We start from the raw sequence: 19,850 nt of genomic DNA, 5'->3' as shown, positions 1-19,850 counted from the left end.
AATTCCAAATTTATCCTTAATTTCAAACTTTTTTAAAAAAATCAAGTTATAAAAAAATCAAGGGGTGTTTTGGTCATTTTAGGAATTGCTGTTAGAATGTAAAAGCTAAATCTGACGGAGTTGGTCAATTGACTCAAATTGAAAGTTCAGGTGGTTAAATTGAGTTTTTGAAATTTAGAGGGTCTTTTCAAAACGCACCGTAATTTAGGAGTCTAAAGTGAAGTTTTTCCTAAAAAAACAAACGATACATTTTTTACAATTTAGTTTTAAATTATACTTTTGGTTTGCGAAATCTCAATGCCAAACGAACTCTAATACTTTCTTATTAGGGGTGGAAGAGCCATTTGACCCAAGAATCATTAACCATGTTAATGAGATTAACACCTCGAAAAATGTTACAGTGAAAGTATAATATAAGACATTTGAACATCATCAACTAAATTTGAACATCATCAACTAAAAACTTTTTTTAAGTCTATGAGTTTAATTATGTCCAATTATGTTATATTAACAACTCCTCTTGCTATATCTATATATTCAATGTAGGACTTACTGAGGCCCTCTGCTCGTAAGATTAACCCTTATGATAGACGTATTATTTAATTAGCATGACTGCTTGTAATTGTAGTCTTGCATAATGGTGTGTGGACACCTTTTAGAGGTGAAAATACAGTGGTCAACCTCTGACGACAAATGCCCCCAACAAACTACAAACTAAAACTCAGAACAACCAGACACCCATTTCCTAACAAAAACAGATCCAAGTCTGCAAAATACAACAGGCCGAAAAAAAAAAAAAAAAAACAAACAAACAAACCAAACCAAACTGTACAAGTATAAATATGATTAGCAACATCCCCATTATAATTGAAATATAAAAGAATTCGAAACAGCTAAAATAACTGTTTAACTCAATACACCACAAAAAAAACAAGGTTTAACGACATGGTTATTTGGGGCATTTTTGGCCAAAAAAATGTCCCTATTGATTTCGCAACGCTTGATTAGGGGCACTTGGGACACGTCGGTTTTTATGGCGACTAGAATTTAAGATTGAGACGTTTTTTTACTAAAGAGCGCCTCAAAAAGGGGACGTTTGGAACAAAGCGCCCCCTTTTTTAAAAGGGGGCGCTTAGTTGTGAAAAACGCCCCATTTTTAAAATGGGGACGCTTCCTAGGGAAGCGCACCCTTTTTTAAATGGGGGCACTTCCTAGGCAAGCGCCCCTTTTTTTAAATGGGGGCACTTCCTAGGCAAGCGCCCCCTTTTTTAAATGGGGGCACTTTCTAGGCAAGCGCCCCCGTTTTTAAATGGGGGCGCTTCCTAGGCAAACGCCCCCATTTAAAAAAGGGGGCGCTTCCTAGGCAAACGCCCCCAGTTAAAAAAGGGGGCGCTTTCTAATCAAGCGCCCCAATTTTAGAATGAGGGCGCTTCCTAGGCAAGCGCCCCCCTTTTTTAAAAGGGGTCGCTTGCCTAGGAGGCGCCCCTTTTTTAAAAGGGGTCGCTTGCCTAGGAAGCGCCCCTTTTTTAAATGGGGGCGCTTGCCTAGGAAGCGCCCCCTGTTTTAAATGGGGGCACTTACCTAGGAAGCGCCCTCATTATAAAAATGGAGCGCTCAGGTGGGCAAGAAAGGGGGCGCTTGCGTGTAAAGGGCCCCTATTTCTATATGGGAGCACTTCTACGCCGCAAAGCACCTTCAATAATTAATATATAGAGAAAATATTTTTCCCATGCAATCCATATATATTTTTTATATTCTCCTGATATACAATACGCAATACAATATTGTATTGCGTATTTTCTCCATAAATATTGAATTAATCCATAAATATTTTCTCCATTCATCAATCTCATACAATCTTTTATATATATATATATATATATATATATATATATATATATATATATATCTCACAATACATATCTAATCCATATATACAATCTCATATCTCATAAGACATCTAAATCCAAAATGATGATGTCATAAACACAAACTGTACCACATCTTAAAGAGTTAACAAAAATTGTACCATAGATATGAAATAAAATAACCAAAACGATATCATAAACAAAAAGTGTACCACCTCTTAAAAGAGTTCACAAAAATTATATATTGCTCGTAAACGGCCAGTGTATTCTGCATTTTCCATGACCTTGTCATAAGCGTCGTCAGTTGCCCAATTTATTGATCCATGTGTCAAGCTTGAGCTTACTGCAGTGTCTTGTGAACTCAGAGCCCTCATCTTCTCCTATATTTATATAGAATATGGAAAAGTGTTACGCACCAACTAATCGACTCATAAAGACTTACAATATTATAGTGTTTTTGAAAAAATAAACACATGCATACACAAATTAAATATACAAGTTAATCACATACAACTTTGTCCTCAATGTTTGTATTGAGGAAATTGATATGTTACATGGTGAAATGCTTAGAATTTAATTTTTTGGAGCAGATAACTTTTTGGGAGGCATGTCTTACTCTTACTGATTATTATTTGAGACACCTTTTCCTTAGATTGCAAGATCGATGATTAGCTAAGAGTTTAGATTTGCCTTATTTGGTTTTGACTCTAAAATAAATTTTCTTTACTGTTTTACCTAGTGCCCATAAACAAATTTCAAAATGATACAGTAGTCAAAATTTAGCAGTAGAAAGGGACTTCAATGGAGTAGATCACTATTGATGATGCTATATATTTTTCTACCCTTTTCAACACATCCGTGCAAAGTATTTTCTCCAAATGAAAATATTATTTGATCTCAAATTTCTAGCTAGTATGTGTGAAAAGATTTTTGTTAGTTGAAAGTGGCACCTTAATTATCATGAGAAAAATACTTTAAAACTTATTTTTTTTCGAAAATCAGATGATTGACTAATAATTTCCTGATGATAAGATAAATTTTATGGCAAAGATAAGATCTATCTGGTGGATAAGACAATTAAAATTCAAAAAATGGCACCAATCTCGACGAGTAATTTTGGATAGTAAAGCAGACTATTCTGGCACTACCAATGAAGAGGAAAAACAAAGGAACATGCTAATAAAGGATAAGGAAAAACAATAAAATTAAAAAAAGAAAAAAAAAAAAAAAGAGAAGGTATTACGAACGAACTGCACAGTGAAATCAAAACTGAATTAAATCTGAAAGAACACTACAAGACAACCACGGAGATTCTTCAAAATTGTGATTACTGCATTCAACAAACCAACTACACCCTAAAAGCAGAGAAAAATTTGCTGGATTTAAAATCTCTAATTCTCCTAAAAATCATAATACATCAAAAATCTGACTATTAGAATCCTAAATCGACAACTTAAAGAGACAGCAGATACAAAGAAAAACAGAGACAGAGAGAGACTCACTAGTACAGGAACGTAGAGAGAGGCAGGCCGGTTTCGACTAGAGAAGATGGCCGGTGGGTTGGCCAACCGTGCGGGTCACTGGGCGCCGGAGAGAGAGATAGGAAAATCGAGATTGAGAGAGGGGCAACTGGCGCTGTAGAGAGAGATATGGATCGATATATATTGAGGGAGAGGGGAGAGGCTAGGGATCAAAAATATATATCAGGATATATATATATATATCCTGATGCAGAGAGGGGGGACTGGCGGGCCACTCAGGGAGAGGTTAGGGAAAATATATATTGAGGGAGAAATTAAGTCTTAGAGCGGGAGCTGAGGAATCAAAAGGAAAATTAAGTTCCCGCTCGCAAAAACAAAAAATATGAATATATTAAAATTAAAAAACACTTATAAATTTATTTATAAAAATAAACAGTAAATACAAAAATTAAAATACATTTAAAAGAGACTTAAACTAAAAAATATATAAATGCAAAATCAGTTAATGTGGTTGTCTAGATTAAAAATTCATCTATGTGATATGAAAACAAAAATAATACTAATTCAGAAATTATCGGGATAGGCCACAATAATAATTTAATTCCTGTAATCAATTAAATTCTGTCAAAGTAGTTAACGGATTCCATTAGTGTATCACATCATTACCAATAAATACATGTCATTCTTATTTAAAAGTAAATAAATATATTAAATATATAAATTAATTTTAATATTAAAAAAACAATGAGGGCAGGGATCGGAGGGGGTGGCCAACAAGCCACCCCTAGAAATGGCCGAGAGTGGCGTGCGGCCACCCCTAGCCACCATGGGGTGGCCCGCGTCCCACCCCTTAGGTGGGGGTGGCCTTTGGGCCATCGTTGATTAATTTGGTTGGGGGCTGGGGGTGGTGCACGGCCACCCCCAGCAAAATCTGGGAGTGGCTCGACGGCCACCCCACTTGCGGAGTGGCACGCAAGGCACCCCAGGGTGGCCAAGGGTGGCTGCGCGCCACCCCAATGGGTCGAGGGTGGCGGCAAGCCACCAGGATGGCTCCTTGGCCACCCCTGTGGCTACCAACCGGCAACCAACCCATATTTAAAAATAAAAAATAAAATAATAATAATAATTTGTAAATTTTATGGGTATTAATTATCATTTCCCCCCAATGAACTACGACCACTCGATTACCATATACCCCTATCAACTACCAACTTTACATTACAACCCCGACCATCAAATTAAACTATATCCTTTCGCTACTAAAACCCACATTCCGTCCGCCAAGGTTGTTTAGTCGGACGGGATCAACCAGCCATCACGTACGTGCGACTAGTTCATAGGTAGGGATTCGGTGGTGAGTGGGTGGGCGTTGGGTTAGAATTAACGAAAAATTTCATAAGATTTATTTGAATTAAAGATATTGTACGGGGAGAGGGAAAATATTGAAGGGAAAATTAAGCTCACGCACTAACAAAAATAATTTCGGTGCGCCTACTATCCAGGCGCCCCTATTTAAGTGCGCCGGCTGGCAAGTATCCCTAATTAGGGGCGCCTACCAACTAGGCACCCTTAACAAAGGGCGCCTAGCTGGCAGGCGCCTCTAATTAAGGGCGCCTAGATGGCAAACTCCCCTAATTAAGGGTGCTTGCCAGCCAGGTGCACTTAATTAAGGGCACCTAGTTGGCAGACGCCCCTAATTAAGGGCGCCTAGATGGCAAGCGCCTCTAATTAAGGGCGCTTGCCAGCCAGGTGCACTTAATTAAAGGCGCCTAGCTGGCAGGCGCCCCTAATTAAGGGCGCTTGGATAGCAGGCGTCACGAATTAAGAGCGCTTGCAAGCCAGGTGCCCATAATTAGGGGCGCTTGCCAGCCAAGCGCACTTAATTAAGGGCACTTGCCAGCCAAACGCACTTAATTAAGTGCGTATAGCTGGCAGGTGCCCCTAATTAAGGGCGCCTGGATAGTAGGCGTCCCGAATTAAGGGTGCTTGTCAGCCAGGCACACTTAATTAAGGGCGCCTAGCTGGCAGGCGCCCCTAATTAAGGGCGCCTGGATAGCAGGCATCCCGAATTAAGGGCGCTTCCCAGCCAGGCGCCCTTAATTAGGGTTGCTTCCCAGCCAGGCGCACTTAATTAAGGGCGCCTAGCTAGCAGTCGCCCCTAATTAAGGGCGCCTGGATAGCAGGCGTCCCGAATTAAGGGCGCCTGGATAGCAGGCGTCCCGAATTAAGGGCGCTTGCCAGCCAAACGCCCTTAATTAGGGGCGCTTGCCAGCCAGACGCACTTAATTAGAGGCGCCTACCAGCTAGGCGCCCCTAATTAAGGGCGCCTAGATAGCAGGCGTCCCGAATTAAGGGCGCTTGCCAGCCAAGCGCACTTTATTAACTAAATTGGGGCATGTCCTATTGGAATGTCCCGAATTAAGGGGACGTTTTTCTGCGCAGGTGTTGCTAATTTTATTTTGTGTCGTTTACACAATAAAACGTCCCTATAAGGGGATGTTTTCTTAAAGCGCCTCTATTCCAAGCGTTACTAAACCTTGTTTTTTTTGTAGTGATATTCTTTCATTAACATCATCAAAAAATATATATATATAATACGCATTGGGTAGGGTAAAATAATTTAAGCGTGTAGTAGTGGTTGATGATTGTGATTGTGGAAAATTATAATGAATCTAGGTAAACTCTCACCCTAAAGGTGGGAAAAAAGCACTTACTACAAATTGTTTGACAGAATTTTTGAAAGAAAGACTTAATTTTGGATGAGATTAGCTGCTCCTCTCCTCCTTTAAAGCACGAGACGAGAGTTGCGAGAGCAGTGAAGGCTCGGTGCTCCATATTTAATTTGTTTCTGCAGCTGCGGCTGTAAATTCCAAATATATGTATATATATATATATATAGCACTAAGAATTTTGTATGTACTAGCTAGACTTCCGGAAGTAGGCCAAATCTTCAGCAACAAAGATTTCCAAAGAAACTTGGAACTCCAATTGTCAAAGTCAAAGAGAGAATATTAGATTAAGTGTCTACAACTAAAAGTTTATTTGTGATTGCGTTTGAAAAATAGAGTTTTTAAGTCAAAAAGAACTTTTGAGCAAAAGCTTCATTTTTAAACTTTTGCCAAAAATGCGTTTTGGTCAATTTTAGGCTTTTTAGACCCTTAAAAGCGCTTTTAATTTTTTTACCAAATGAGTACTTTTTTCTTCAAACGAACTTTTTGAGTGTTAAAAACACTTTTAGGTCTCTCAAACGCAATTCCAAATAGACTTTAAAAACTACAAGTGTACGTGTTTGTATTGAATTACAATACAAGTCATCGTGTTATAGAGTCTTAATTCATGGGGTTAATTAATTAGTGTACGTAGTTTTCCCAACAAAATAATTATTTAAAAATATATAGGTGGGAAGATGGTTCTTGCTCTTGGGGTTGCTGGGATGGCTCCATAACAAGACTAGTGGGTTCAGGCCCAGTCCAACTAAAGCCCATCCCTAGACAGCAATTAAATGACCCATTGTCACAATTGCAAGATTTACCTTAATATACAATTAATATATAATACGATGCAAATAGATTGGAGAGAGTTCAAAGTCGAAACTCTAGTACAAGTTCCTAATCAAGCTAGGGTCTTATTCGGACTTATGCTGCTTTTTGGTTGATCAAATCCTTAAACGCATCCAACGACGCCAACGAGCTCGCCGGAAAGCCTTGCTCAAATTGGCCACGAAGAATCTCAGATTGGCTTCTGATATCGCCGTCGGTGAGAACTCTCTCTATGCCATGCAATATATCACTCTTCTTAACTTTATCATCTGGATATCCCTCTGAGACCATGGTCCCCACCTTGAGATGTCTGACAACCAGCATGGCATTGTAGTATTGGTCACCCCTTATGGGCCATGCCAAGAATGGGACCCCACGCACGATCGCCTCCACCGTGGAATTCCATCCACAATGCGATACAAACCCACCCGTCGATGGATGGCTCAGTATCAACAGCTGTGGTGCCCACCCGTGTATTATCAAACCCCTCTTACCAATTTTGCTATCCAACCCATGAGGAAAATACTCTTGCGCTTCCACACCACCTAAACCGGGTTGACCCGAGTGTTGAGGCGCTGATTTTCGTTGGATGACCCAAATGAATGGCCGGGTTGACTCCTCCAGTGCAGCAGCCAGCTCAGGGTACTCCTCCATTGTGGGACCCACCTCACTCCCAAATGACACGTACATCACCGACCCACGCGGCTGCTGATCCAACCACTCGATTATCTCATCCTCGGTGTAATTGGATTCTTTCCTGGGCCGGATCTCTCGCTCCCGGAACAGCGAATCCGTCGACTGCCAATACTGATCCGGCAACAGCGGGCCCACACCCCAAACGGGCTTCTGGGTCAACTTCGCCACGTAATCAAGAAACGGACGCTCCAGATCGTCGCACGTGTTGATCAATATCGCCGCCGAGCATTCCACTTCTTCCACCCACGGAGCCGGTTCCCCCGGTAAAGGCGGGCCACGTGGCGGTTTCATACCACCCTTTGGGTCCTTTTCGACCTCTTTAGCCGGTGGAGGGCGCCAATGACGACGTTGCTTAAGATCCGAGTACTTTAGGACCATCTCCTCAGGTAACCCGGGCAGGACCCGGACCTCACCGGGTATCATGTCTCCGGGTCGGACCACCCACACAGCGTGCTGGACCGCCGCCCAGCACGCCCCAGATGTAATAAAAACCACCGTGGGCACACCAAACCTCGAAAAAACTTCCTGGGTCTTACTCATTATGTGGTCTACGATGGCACATACGGGTCTGGTCGAATTCGGATCCCGTCGGGCCAGTAGAGTCTCGATCCCGTGGCCCATCTGCTGGTGGTTGCGGTGGAAAGGCTGGCTCGGGCCGGATCCGGTTGAGATGTGGGTTAGTTGGAAGAAAGGGGATTGGAGAAGAGAGGAGGGGATAGAGGAGGTGATATCGGAGTCGACGATGAGGGTGATGGTGTAGTTTCGGGAAATGAGGTGTTTGCAGAGCTGCATGGAAGGGAAGAGGTGGCCTTGCCCGTTTTTGGGCACCACAAGAATCTCACCGGACGACATGTTTAGTTTGGTTCAAGTCTCTTGGGATGCTTTGAGTTGTCTTAAAAGCAGCAAGTGAAGGCTGTTTTTAAAGTCTTTCGGATTTTAAATTTATATAATTTAAAAATATACAATTTTCTTAAAATTGTAAAAAATCTTGATCCAAATAATTTGGTTTATAAATGATCCGAACGGGCCAAATTAATGCCTTCCTCAACAAGAAAAAAAGATATGCTTTTCTCCAAGTGTTTGAAGGGAGGTTTGGACCGTTTGGTACAACCGGCAGGAAGGAAACATTATCCTAAGGAAAGCATTAAAGCATCATTTGTATCAACTAGATCTCTCTTTCTCTGGCTTTTGGTACCAAAGTCCTGTCTGGATCTGTGGGGTCATCAATATATAAAAATCTGGTATGTAAAAGCTTATAGCATTCTCATACTCCCTATAAAGGAATCAGTTCCTTAAGTTTAGAGAATATATCCAAAAAAATCGAAAAAAACATTTCACACTCTAAACATTAGGATTGTTATAGTGGAACCCAATGTTTTGGGTTCTTACAATCCTTATGATTATTAAAAAAAAAAAAAAAGATTCTCTCTCTTCTTTCCTCTCTCCTCTCTCCCCTCATGTCTCACAAGTCTCTCTCATCTCTCCTCTCATATATATAATATAATTAAAAAATAAATATTTTAATGATATAGGGAATGATTAAAGAAGCTATTGGTGTATATTTTAACATAGGAAAGCAAAAAATAATTTGAATCCTTAAATATAGGGAAAATGATGAGGAAGCTGCTGATAATGCTCTTATTCGTGGTATCACTAGGCAAGGCTACTGAATACCCAAATCCATTCAAGTAATTATCATCTCCCCTGTTCACTTCAACCATTACATGTCTAATTTCTTAATAAGATGTTTCTTTATCTATTAAATATCTTTGAGAAAATATTCTCTATATTGAAGACAAATTTATTTGAATATCTTGCATTATATATATGATTGACATAACAATATATATGACATGCATATTTCCCTTCCCATTTATTTTATTAACCCGAAAAATAAAATTTCACTTTAATATGCAATGACAAGGAGGTTTAGAGTTAAATATCAAAAGCCAAAAAACTAAATTATAATTGTAGTATATAACAAGGAGATAAATTGTTATATACAAAGAACCAACATTGATGTTGGTGAGAGCAAGAAAAATCTTGACAAAAACAAACTAGTGGGAAACTAAAAACAATTAAGTGAAATAAACTTTTATCAATAAGGATGAGATGAAATAGCAGTTGTTGCAAGATTCAGAGATACACTTTTATCCCTAAAATTTCATACCCTATATTATTGCTTTTCATAAAATTCTAACAAACATCCCTATCACTAGGGATTTTGCATTTAAAATACCTCAATGATTATTGAAATGTTTTTCCTAACATTCTAAGAAACAAGGCCCAATACTATATAGTTTTCATCATTTTCGCAATCACTTAAGCACCATGCCAACTGGATAGTTATTTTTATGCCATGTTCAATCGAGCACTTTAGATGAGCTTTAAAGACACAATATTCAAGTTCCTTCCTAGCATTTTTGACTTTTTTGTGAATAAATGTAAAAGTTTCTTCACAAACTTTAATTTCCTGTGCAAGGCATGTATGTACTGTTCCTTAAACTTCATCAAGTTTTGAGGAGTGATGATACAATATTGGTAGTGAAGAGAGACAAAAAGAGACATGGCCAAGGTCGTTAGTTTGAACTTCATCAAGTTTAGAGAAATGAGAATGCTGGATAGAGGTGAAAGTGAATGGAAAGAGGCATAAGCAACGTCATTAGCCTGCACTTGTAGGAGGATAAGAATAAGTAATTCCATCATCACTACCACAAGTTTTTTAATGCATTTGCAAGTCATGAATTTTCTTCTACTTTATAAACTTTTTATTTTGATGTAACCAAAATGATGGTTAAGGTTGAGCTCTTATATATTGTATGAAATTGATTTATTCTTAAAATAATTTGATTTAACTAATTGTTATTTAATAGATGTAACTTTTGGAACTATGATCTTTTTTTAGTTAAATGACTTTTGGGTTATGTAATATCTTTTTGTTAGGATTTCAAGGTTTGTTTTCAAATCATTTTTATGTTAACTTGTGGTTTTTTTGCAATACACGTGTACGAATAAAAACTTAATTAGTTTCAAATGGGCAAGTAACTTGTGTACTAATAAGAATTTAATTAGTTTCAAATGGGCAAGTGAAGAGGATGATCCATTAGCCATGATGTATTGAATAATATTATAGGATGACAGGATAAGTAATTATGTTATTATTTAACTAATAACATCCCATGGTTTGGGTTACAAGCTTCCACAAATGTTATTATCTAATTAATAAGTAACTTGTATAAAAAAATACCTAAGCTCCAAAGGTTGATGCTCACATAAGCACGTGTAGAGCCTATCGAAAGGCCACAACATTAAATGAAAGCACTCATTTCCATGGGTGTAGAGATAATTCCATTTTAGTAATTGTATTTCTATCTTCAACAAAAGGTGTTAGGTTCAGTGCCGGGTAAAAGAAGAATATCTATAGAATCAAAAGAATGTATATAAAAGAAAAAAGAACTTTTACTCAATATGAATCGGTAGAATATGATTTTAATAAAACTATAGTTTAATAATATTATTATGATATATAACATCATAAGAACAAAAAAAAAAAAAAACAATGTTCATGTCCTATAGATGAAAATCTAATTTTAGAGAAAAAAACAAATTTAGAAAAAAATAAATAAATAAATAAAAGAAGAGAGGAAGGATATTTGAGGGGTGGTAAACCACTTATCCCCTCTCTTTGTTTTGTTTTATTTATTTTATTTATTTTTTATAAATTATTTTGCATTTTTTTTAGGGTCAATAACTTTTTTGGTATCTAGGTTTTAATGTTTTTATTTTTTTCCCTAGGTTTTAAAACATGACAAATCTAGTACCTCAGATTTTGGAAAAGACCGAATCACCACCTCCGTTAATTTCCGTCCATCCTAATTAACAGCAGTCCACGTCATCTGCTCTTATATCGTGACACGTGTCCTAAAAAAATATAAAATAATAATAAAATAATAAACCTAAAAAAAAAAAAAAAAATTGAAAATTCTATGGGGGTGGCCGAACCACCCCCAGCCCCTTTGGTGAATTTGCCCAAGCCTACTTTTGACTAGTCTTTCCTTCTTAACCCTTTTTTTAAAAAGTGATTTACAAATGAATTCAATCAACTTGTCTCAATGTGGTGGGAAGGGGATTGTAGAAATTGCAAATATATAATATATATATAAGGAAAAAATAGAAGAATAATGCAATCATTCATCGTGAAACATTTAACTTTACTCAGAATTTAGGGCTCACAACATTGAGTTGAAAGGCATTTCTTGTAAGGATGCATATTTCATATCAAAATATTCAAGTTAAAAAATTATCATTTTGTAGTTCACTTGAGAATTACTCACCTTATGCGTATAAATCCTTAATAAAGTTTCATTCTAGCACCCATTTCATTTCTCCAATGTTCTAGAGCCTTAAAAACACCATATTTTTACCTCCTAACATTGTATTGGGCTAAAAAAAAACACAATCTTTTATAAAAGATCACAACTTTACATCCTTTACCATGTTTTCCTTCAACCAACCCTTCTAAAGGTCTAAAGACTAACCCTAAATGAAAGCTAAAGTTTTTCTTAAGAAAAATTATTGATTTCACATGCATAAAACCCCAACACTTGAAAATTCTCATGAAAATAACAAGCCACACACCTTGAACTTAACTTAAACACATAGTATAAACGAAATATAACAAAGGATAAGGTAGGGACCTCTCTTGAAGATTTGATGTCCAAGTACCACAAGGCTTCAAGAAATCTCCCTCCTTTCTCTTTCCCTGAAAGCTTTGGGCTAGCAAAAATGGGCATTTAAGGCTTGCTTTAGGGCATTTATAACCTCTCCACCACATCTATGTAGATTTGGCTTCTTCATTTTTTTTTATTTTTTTTAAATTTTTTAAATTTTTTTTTCGTGCGGACATTTCAAAAAAAAAAAAAAAAAAAAAAGAAGAAGAAGAAGAAGAAGATTTGGCTTCATTTGATTCACATAGAGATCATCACCAATATTCATACATTCCTTGAACCATTTGAACAGAATTTAAATTTCAAAATTGACGTGGATCATTTGAACTGTTATCGAACGACTTTTCTATTATACCGTTATGGTAGTTCAAATGGTCTCCAAGGAAAACTTCTCCTACATGTTTAAAATCTCATTTTCTTCCCTCTTGAAACCTTGTGACTAATTCTACCTCTAATATCATCACTTAGGCACTCAATAGGGTGTTTTTAATAATAATTTAGAGCATAGTGGTACACATCACTTAAGGTTACATCGATGATCTTTCCCTTGAATTTCTTGTAATTTGGACACTCAACCAAAATATTCCCACAACCACAATACTGATGACATTAAATGCCTTGAGAGTTCTTATCGTTCTTGCTCTACTAGAGTCACCCTTGGATTTATGAGTCAACTTAGAGTACTTATTCCTACCTCCTTTTTATTTATTTATTTTTTAAGGTGTTAAGGAACTAGCAGTTGAAGCACGAGTGCGCTTGAGCGCATACTCTAGTGCGCTCGAGCACAACTACCTAGCATGCGTAGTTGAAGCACGAGTGAGCTCAAGCGCCATCCTCTAGTGAGCTCATCTGCAGGTTCCATAGCAAAGTCTAAAACATATTCTATTTTGGATTCACTCTTTAAATCCAAACAGATCTCTTCTCTTCTCTTCAGATCTGAATGCTACTCTATATTATCCTTATAGTTGTTTTATCTCTTCCCTATTAAGCTCTCTAGTTGTATTAGTTCTCCTAGTTCTAGTTGCATTAGTTCTCTTAGTTCTAGTTGTATTAGTTATCTCTTAAGTTGATTTCAATTGTAACTCTTTGCCTATATATACAATGAGAACGAAGCTAAGACTTCATTCCGCCAAAAGCAAGTTTCTTTGCTTTCTTTCGTAAGAAACTTTTAAAATCTCTTGGCAAGCAAAGCCAATCCTCATCATAAGAGGATTCCTCACTAGAGGAGTCAATCACCTCTTCCTTACAATTTTTAAGGCAAAGAAAACTCATAGTTCTGAAGGGATATTCTTACAAGTTCCTCAACTGTCATAGTGTCCAAGTTCTTACAAGCAGGCAAAGGCCTTATAATCCTTCTCACAACCCTAGAGTCAAGAATTTTCTTGCCTAAGTTGAAATTAGAGTTCACAATGTCGTTGAGTTTAGCATAGAATGCGTCAAAATTAGTCCCAACCTCTTTAATCCTTATCTCTTCACATGTAGTAATTAAAGTTTGGAGTTTTTAATAATTTTAGTAACTTTGTGTGTGATTTCTAAAATATCCCATGCCTTATGGGCAATTTCACACAAAGAAATTCGCTTGAATCCTTCAGATGAAACAATCATGAATATGGCATTTAATCCCTTATTATTCAAATTACACTCATTTTATTCTTCCTTAGACGTCAACGAGAGTAGCCAAAGACCCAAATCACCTAGAGAGAAACGAATAGGTATTTTCCCAAAATTAACAAACAATTTAAGAATAAACAATCACACAAAATATCACCTAAATCAGTCGGAGCATAAACAAATCAAACACAAGAATTTTGGTGACACAGTAGAAAATCTATTGAAGAACTCTTCAAAAGAAAAACCGTTCTAAGCAAGGCCGGCTAGAACACTAGGCGCGTGAGGCGCTCGCCTAGAGCCCCAGGATTAATAAGGCCAAAAAAAAAAAAAAAATTGCCCAAAAAAAATTTTAAATAATTTTTTTTTTCTTTTTTTGTAATTTAAGACCCATTTTTTTTTTTTCAATTAGGCCTAATTTTTTTTTAAAAAAATAAAAACTTAAGACCTCTAATTAAGTAAGTAATTTAAAAAATGCATCAATTTAATAAGGCTCCAATATAATAAGCCCATAGTAAAATAAGACCAATTAACCCAGAAAAGCAAATATCATTATACTTAAAAAAGCCTATCTACCTATGCATCCGAAATTATTTGATATTGAAAGATCATTTTAACCCTACCTAATCACCTACTTTCTTTTCTTTCTTTTTCTTTCTCTCTTTTCTTCTCCACTGCCGACAACCTCTCCTCTTATCTTCTTTTTTCTCTTTCCTTAGTTTCACTCAAAATAGAAGGTGATGGAGAGAGATGAGGAGAGAGAGAGAGGGGCTAGGCGAGAGAGAGAGAGAGAGAAACATGTGTATCAATGAGGTAAGGATTCATAAAAGAAAATTTGATTTTTTTTTTTTTTTTTTGTAATGTTTATTTTTGTGCTTGATTTTTTTTGTGGGTTTTGTATGAGTTTTTGTCAATTTTTTGGTAGATTTTGTTTGAAACAAGTGTATCAAAGAAGTACTGATTCATAAAAAAAAAAAATAATAATAAAAAAATTGATTTTTTTATTATTGTGTTTATTTTTGTAAGGATTAATAAAAATGAGAACTCTAAATATAATAATAATATTAAAATAAATATTATTTAATTAATATATATATAAAATAAAAAAAAAAAAACCCCTTTTAAAAGTTTCGCCTAAGGTCCCAAAAAACATTAAACCGGCCCTGGTTCTAAGATAGCCAAACCTAAGAAATTCATCAATTATAGAAGAATTAAATTACACAATTTAACTTACAAAACATTTGTAAGTAAACCCAATGTGCACTCCAACAAACGACCCATTTGTCTCATTCGGTAGTAATTTCATAAGTTCCAGCCAATTCTTCCTTTTAGAGTAGCTTGTTTAGCTTGTTAAAGCCAAACAATAATATCATTTTAATAGTTAGTTTTCATAATTCAAATTTGTTTTGCACAATATTTTCTCCTAATGGTAGCCATGCCATAATATGTTGTTGTTGTTGTTTATATTTATTGAAGTAATAATTCGAATTGGTAATATCCAATGCTCATAGAATAAATTCCAAGAAATTTAACAAAAACAATCCAAGATTCTATAACTCAAAACATCTTTGAGAAAACTCTAAAACAATTATTTATTTATTTAAAATATATAGTCAGATAGTTAGCCTAAGCATCAAGTTTGTGGTTAATAAAATCCCTAAAAGCATCTAAAGCAGCCACTGAAGTCGCTGGAAAGCCTTGCTGGAATTTAGTGCTAAGCGTCACTGCTCGCTTCTTCACATCTTCATCACCCATCAGTTTCTCTATTCCCTTCACAATATCTTCCTTCTTGATCTTTTGCGATGGATCATCAGCAATCATGTACCCCACCGCCAGATGGCACACCACCAATTTCGCATCATAATATTGGTCTCCCCTGATTGGCCACACCAAAAAGGGGACTCCACGCCCGATCCCTTCCACAGTAGAGTTCCACCCACAATGCGATAGAAATCCACCCGTTGATGGATGGCTCAGTATCAACAGCTGTGGTGCCCATCCGCGTATTATCAGACCCCTTTCGCCCACTTTACTTTCCAACCCATGTGGATAATATCCCTCTTCGGGTTGCTCTTGGCCACCAGTGAACGCACGCGGGGGACCCGATCTACCTGCATTGGGTTGGATTACCCATATAAATGGCCCGCTCCATTCTTCCAAGGCACCGGCTAATTGTAAGTACTCTTCCTTGGTAGGACCCACCTCACTGCCGAATGACACGTATAGCACTGACCCACGTGGCTTCGAATCCAACCACTGGATCGCCTCGTCCTCGGTGATGCTCGACCGTCGATTGGTTCTTATTTCACGGTCGTGAAGAAGTGAGCCTGCGGATCGCCAGTATTGCTCCGGCAAAAGCGGACCCACGCCCCAGACCGGTTTTCCGATTTGATGAGCGATGTAGTCGATAAATGCACGTTCCAGATCGTCACACGTGTTGATCAACAACGCGATTGCGAACCCCGCCTCCTCCATCCACGGTGGCTGGTTACCAGGTTCGGGTGGGCCCATTTTCTTCGACCCAAGACCCGGCGGTGGAGGAAAACCAGCACCCAAACCAGGTGGGCCGCCAATGTCCGGTGGAGGAAAACCAGAACCCATACCAGGTGGGCCGCCACTGTCCGGTGGAGGAAAACCAGAACCCATACCAGGTGGGCCGCCACTGTCCGGTGGAGGAAAACCAGCACCCAAACCAGGTGGGCCGCCACTGTCCGGTGGAGGCCTAGGTGGCCCATGAGGCCGTCGTTTGAGGTCCAAATACGTGAGCGCCATGTCTTCAGGTAACCCGGGGAGTAATCGGACCTCATCGGGTCGAATATCTTCGGGGTTGGCCTTCCACGTGGCGTACTCCATGGCCGCAGAGCACGCGCCGGAGGTGAAGAAAGCAACCGTTGGAATCTGAAACTTTTGGAAAACTTCAAAGGCAAAGCCCAGCATGACGTCGAGGATGGCACAAACGGGTCTATCCGGGTCGGGTCGGGTCGAGAGGAGTTCTACCAGGCCTGAACCCATCTGGCTGTGGTGTCTACGGTGCTGGAGCATGGGGTCGGAGCCCGGCGGAGGAGGCTGAGGCGGATGCGAGGGGATTTCGAGGGTTTGGATGAGAGGGTGTTGGGTGAAAGAGGAGGGGATGGAGACGGAGAGGTTGGAGGAGATGACGAGGGTGGTTTTGAAGCCTCTGGAGGCGATGTGTTTGCATAGCTCCATGCAGGGGAGGAGATGGCCTAGCCCGAAAAAGGGAGCGACCCAGATCTCACTCGACATCTTTGGTCGGCTGTGATTAGTTATCTTCTATTCTGAGAGACACCTCTGCTCAAGGAGTTTTATAGAAGAAAGAAGAAGAATGCTTGCTTACGAAGAAAACGAATTTGAGGAGAGAGAGATACCTGTAGAACTGGGTTTGACTGATAGGTGTGAAGACAGCATGCCGCCGCAGTCCATGGACGGTGGGGATCAGGATTCCGACAATCTCCCCAAAATTGCACATCAGCTTTTTCTCAAATCCATCCAATGTTATCCAAAGACCACAATTTGCCCCGTGTTCCAACTAAAAATAAATAATAAATAAATATATAAAACAAAATATTAAAATATTAAAATTAAAAATTAAAAACACTGGGGCTGGCCGGCCATCCCAACTGAGCCTTCTGCCACCCCCAAGGACTGGTTGAGGGTGGCTTAGGCCACCCCATGGCTCAGTTGGGGTGGCCGGCCAGCCACCCCAGTGTTTTTAATTTTTAATTTTAATATTTTAATATTTTGTTTTATATATTTATTTTTAAAATAAATAATATTTTATTATTTATTTTTAGTTGGGACACATGGCAAAATTGTGACTATTGGATAACATTAAATGGCCAGAATTTGAAAAAAAGCTGATGGGCAATTTTGGGGAGATTGTCGGGATCCTGATCCGGAGGGTGGACCCTTTGATCCCATTTTAGCTCTGAATTTTGACATATATATATTTTAGGGATGATAGAGACCCAACTTTTTTGCTCAACAAAAGTTTAACTTTTACCTTTTTTTTTTAATAAAATAAAATAAAAATGAAAAAAATGTCTGAAACAACCCTACCTATTTTTTGTCTTTTTTTTTATTTGGTATTTTTAAAAAAATGAAAAATGGTATTTTTTTCATAATAATGTCATTTTTTTTTTTTAAGAAAATGTCATTATTATAAAGAAAAATACTATTTTTCATTTTTTTAAAAAATACTAAATAAAAGAAAGGCCAAAAATAGATAGAGTTGCTTCAGACATTTTTTTTATTTTTTATTTTTTTATTTTTTTTTTAAAAAAAATAAACAAACAAAATAAAACAAAAGTTATACTTTTGTTGAAAAAAAAATTGGGCCTTTAGCATTTGTCATTTTTTTTTTTTTTTAATATAAGAAATAGCTTTGATATTTAGTTTGATGTCATATCACACCCACTGTCCCACATGTATCGAGATGAGGAAGAAGGCTAGGTCGGTGCAGCTATCTACAACAAAAATCTAGGTTTGACTTGTGCTATCCGTTTATTCTCGAAAATTGACGTAGATTTAAAGTTATTATTAAATTTGGATAAAATTACATTAATTTCAAGGTTAAATATCATTTTGCACCACGTAACGTATAGTTATCGCAAGATATATTTTGGGTTTAACTAGTACTTTTGTCAAATTTTTGTCTAAAAATTGACAAAAATTCATGTTAGCACCCATAAAATCTTGATACGTGTACATATACAAAATTTTAAAAATTAATAATAATAAATTTTTAAAAATTAAAAAATAAGAAATTTAAATTAAAAAAAAAAATTTTGGAAAAGGGGTGGGGGGTGGCTTAACATGGCCCTTGGGATAGCACCTAGAACCATTTTGCGTTCCGTTGGTATTTTTCTTTGCCTTCCTTCCTCTTTCTCTCTCAAAACCTTTGATTTTTCCTCTAAGAATCGCTCGTTTCTCTGAAAAGCTTTGATTTTTCTTGTAACTAGAAGAATCAACGTTTCTTCAAATTCATCGTGTGAATCGATCTCTGCATCTGATTAAGTTAATGTTTATTTTGATTTTGATTATGGGTGGTGTAGCTGTTCTCAATCCTCAAGATTGTATGAAAGAAGCTTCCTGGCCGAAGCCCCTAATAGCTCCACAAGTCACAAGAAGAACCCTCGGAGCCCAATTGCTTCTTCTAACCGTACGCAGCACAGCTGCACGAAGAATAATTAAACCACATCAAGAAAATCTTCTCCCAAACCATTGCTCAATATAATTCACTTGGGCTATCTTAATGAAGAGAAAACCACCAAAAAATGCCGCTGATATCATACGATCCAATACAGATAAAGAAACAATGAGATTTGATATGCCACTAACTAACTGCCCATGAGGAGAGAAACATAGGTTATGTTAATTGGGAACGTGTGTGTTATGGGTAGTGTTAGAGCACTCCTTGCAGTCTCACTAAAACCATTTTTTTTGTTATTTTGGTTGAGGCAATTTAACAAAAGTTGCTTGAATCTCCACTTTTCAGACTCAATACTTTAACAAACAAAAAACAAAAAATAATAATAATAAAGTGAATAGTACTCACTAAATATGAAAAATACTATTATTCACTCACCTATTGATCAAACAACTAATTCTCTCTTTATTTTTGCTTTTCATTTCAATAGAATAGCGAAAGTGGATTGCGAAAATAATGAGGCTTTGGTTATTTTGGTGAAATTGTTAAGAATGCTCTTAGTATAGTCTTTAAATACTAGTTAGTAGGGGTAGCGGGGATATGATTTGGTGTAGAGTTCTAATTCTATTGTGGTTCAACTCCCACCCTAAGTGGAATATTATCTTGTTCTAACTTTGACCCACTAGGGGTATCAGAATGTAGGGTGTGTTTATACGTTTGTATTATGGTAGAACTCGAGCTATAAGTGGAGATTTGTAACATGT

General features: G+C 37.5%; 2 protein-coding genes across 2 annotated transcripts; both read right to left on the bottom strand.

The window, feature by feature from the left end:
- Positions 1–6,876: 6,876 nt before the first annotated feature.
- On the bottom strand, positions 6,877–8,481 carry LOC132175082 (UDP-glycosyltransferase 71E1-like). Its single transcript, XM_059586900.2, has one exon. It carries the CDS (start codon positions 8,434–8,436, stop codon positions 6,985–6,987), a length of 1,452 nt encoding a protein of 483 aa, XP_059442883.2. The 5' UTR covers positions 8,437–8,481; the 3' UTR covers positions 6,877–6,984.
- Positions 8,482–15,492: 7,011 nt separating this feature from the next.
- LOC132173949 (UDP-glycosyltransferase 73B3-like) lies at positions 15,493–17,406 on the bottom strand. Its single transcript, XM_059585640.2, has one exon. The coding sequence runs from the start codon at positions 17,181–17,183 to the stop codon at positions 15,546–15,548; it is 1,638 nt and encodes a 545-aa protein (XP_059441623.2). The 5' UTR covers positions 17,184–17,406; the 3' UTR covers positions 15,493–15,545.
- Positions 17,407–19,850: the final 2,444 nt, after the last annotated feature.

Source organism: Corylus avellana, chromosome 3, assembly GCF_965113065.1.
Source record: "Corylus avellana chromosome 3, dhCorAvel1.hap1.2, whole genome shotgun sequence".
NCBI classification, from domain to species: Eukaryota; Viridiplantae; Streptophyta; class Magnoliopsida; order Fagales; family Betulaceae; genus Corylus; species Corylus avellana.
The sequence above is the reverse complement of the archived record's forward strand: the minus strand, read 5'-3'. Positions and strand labels throughout refer to the sequence as shown.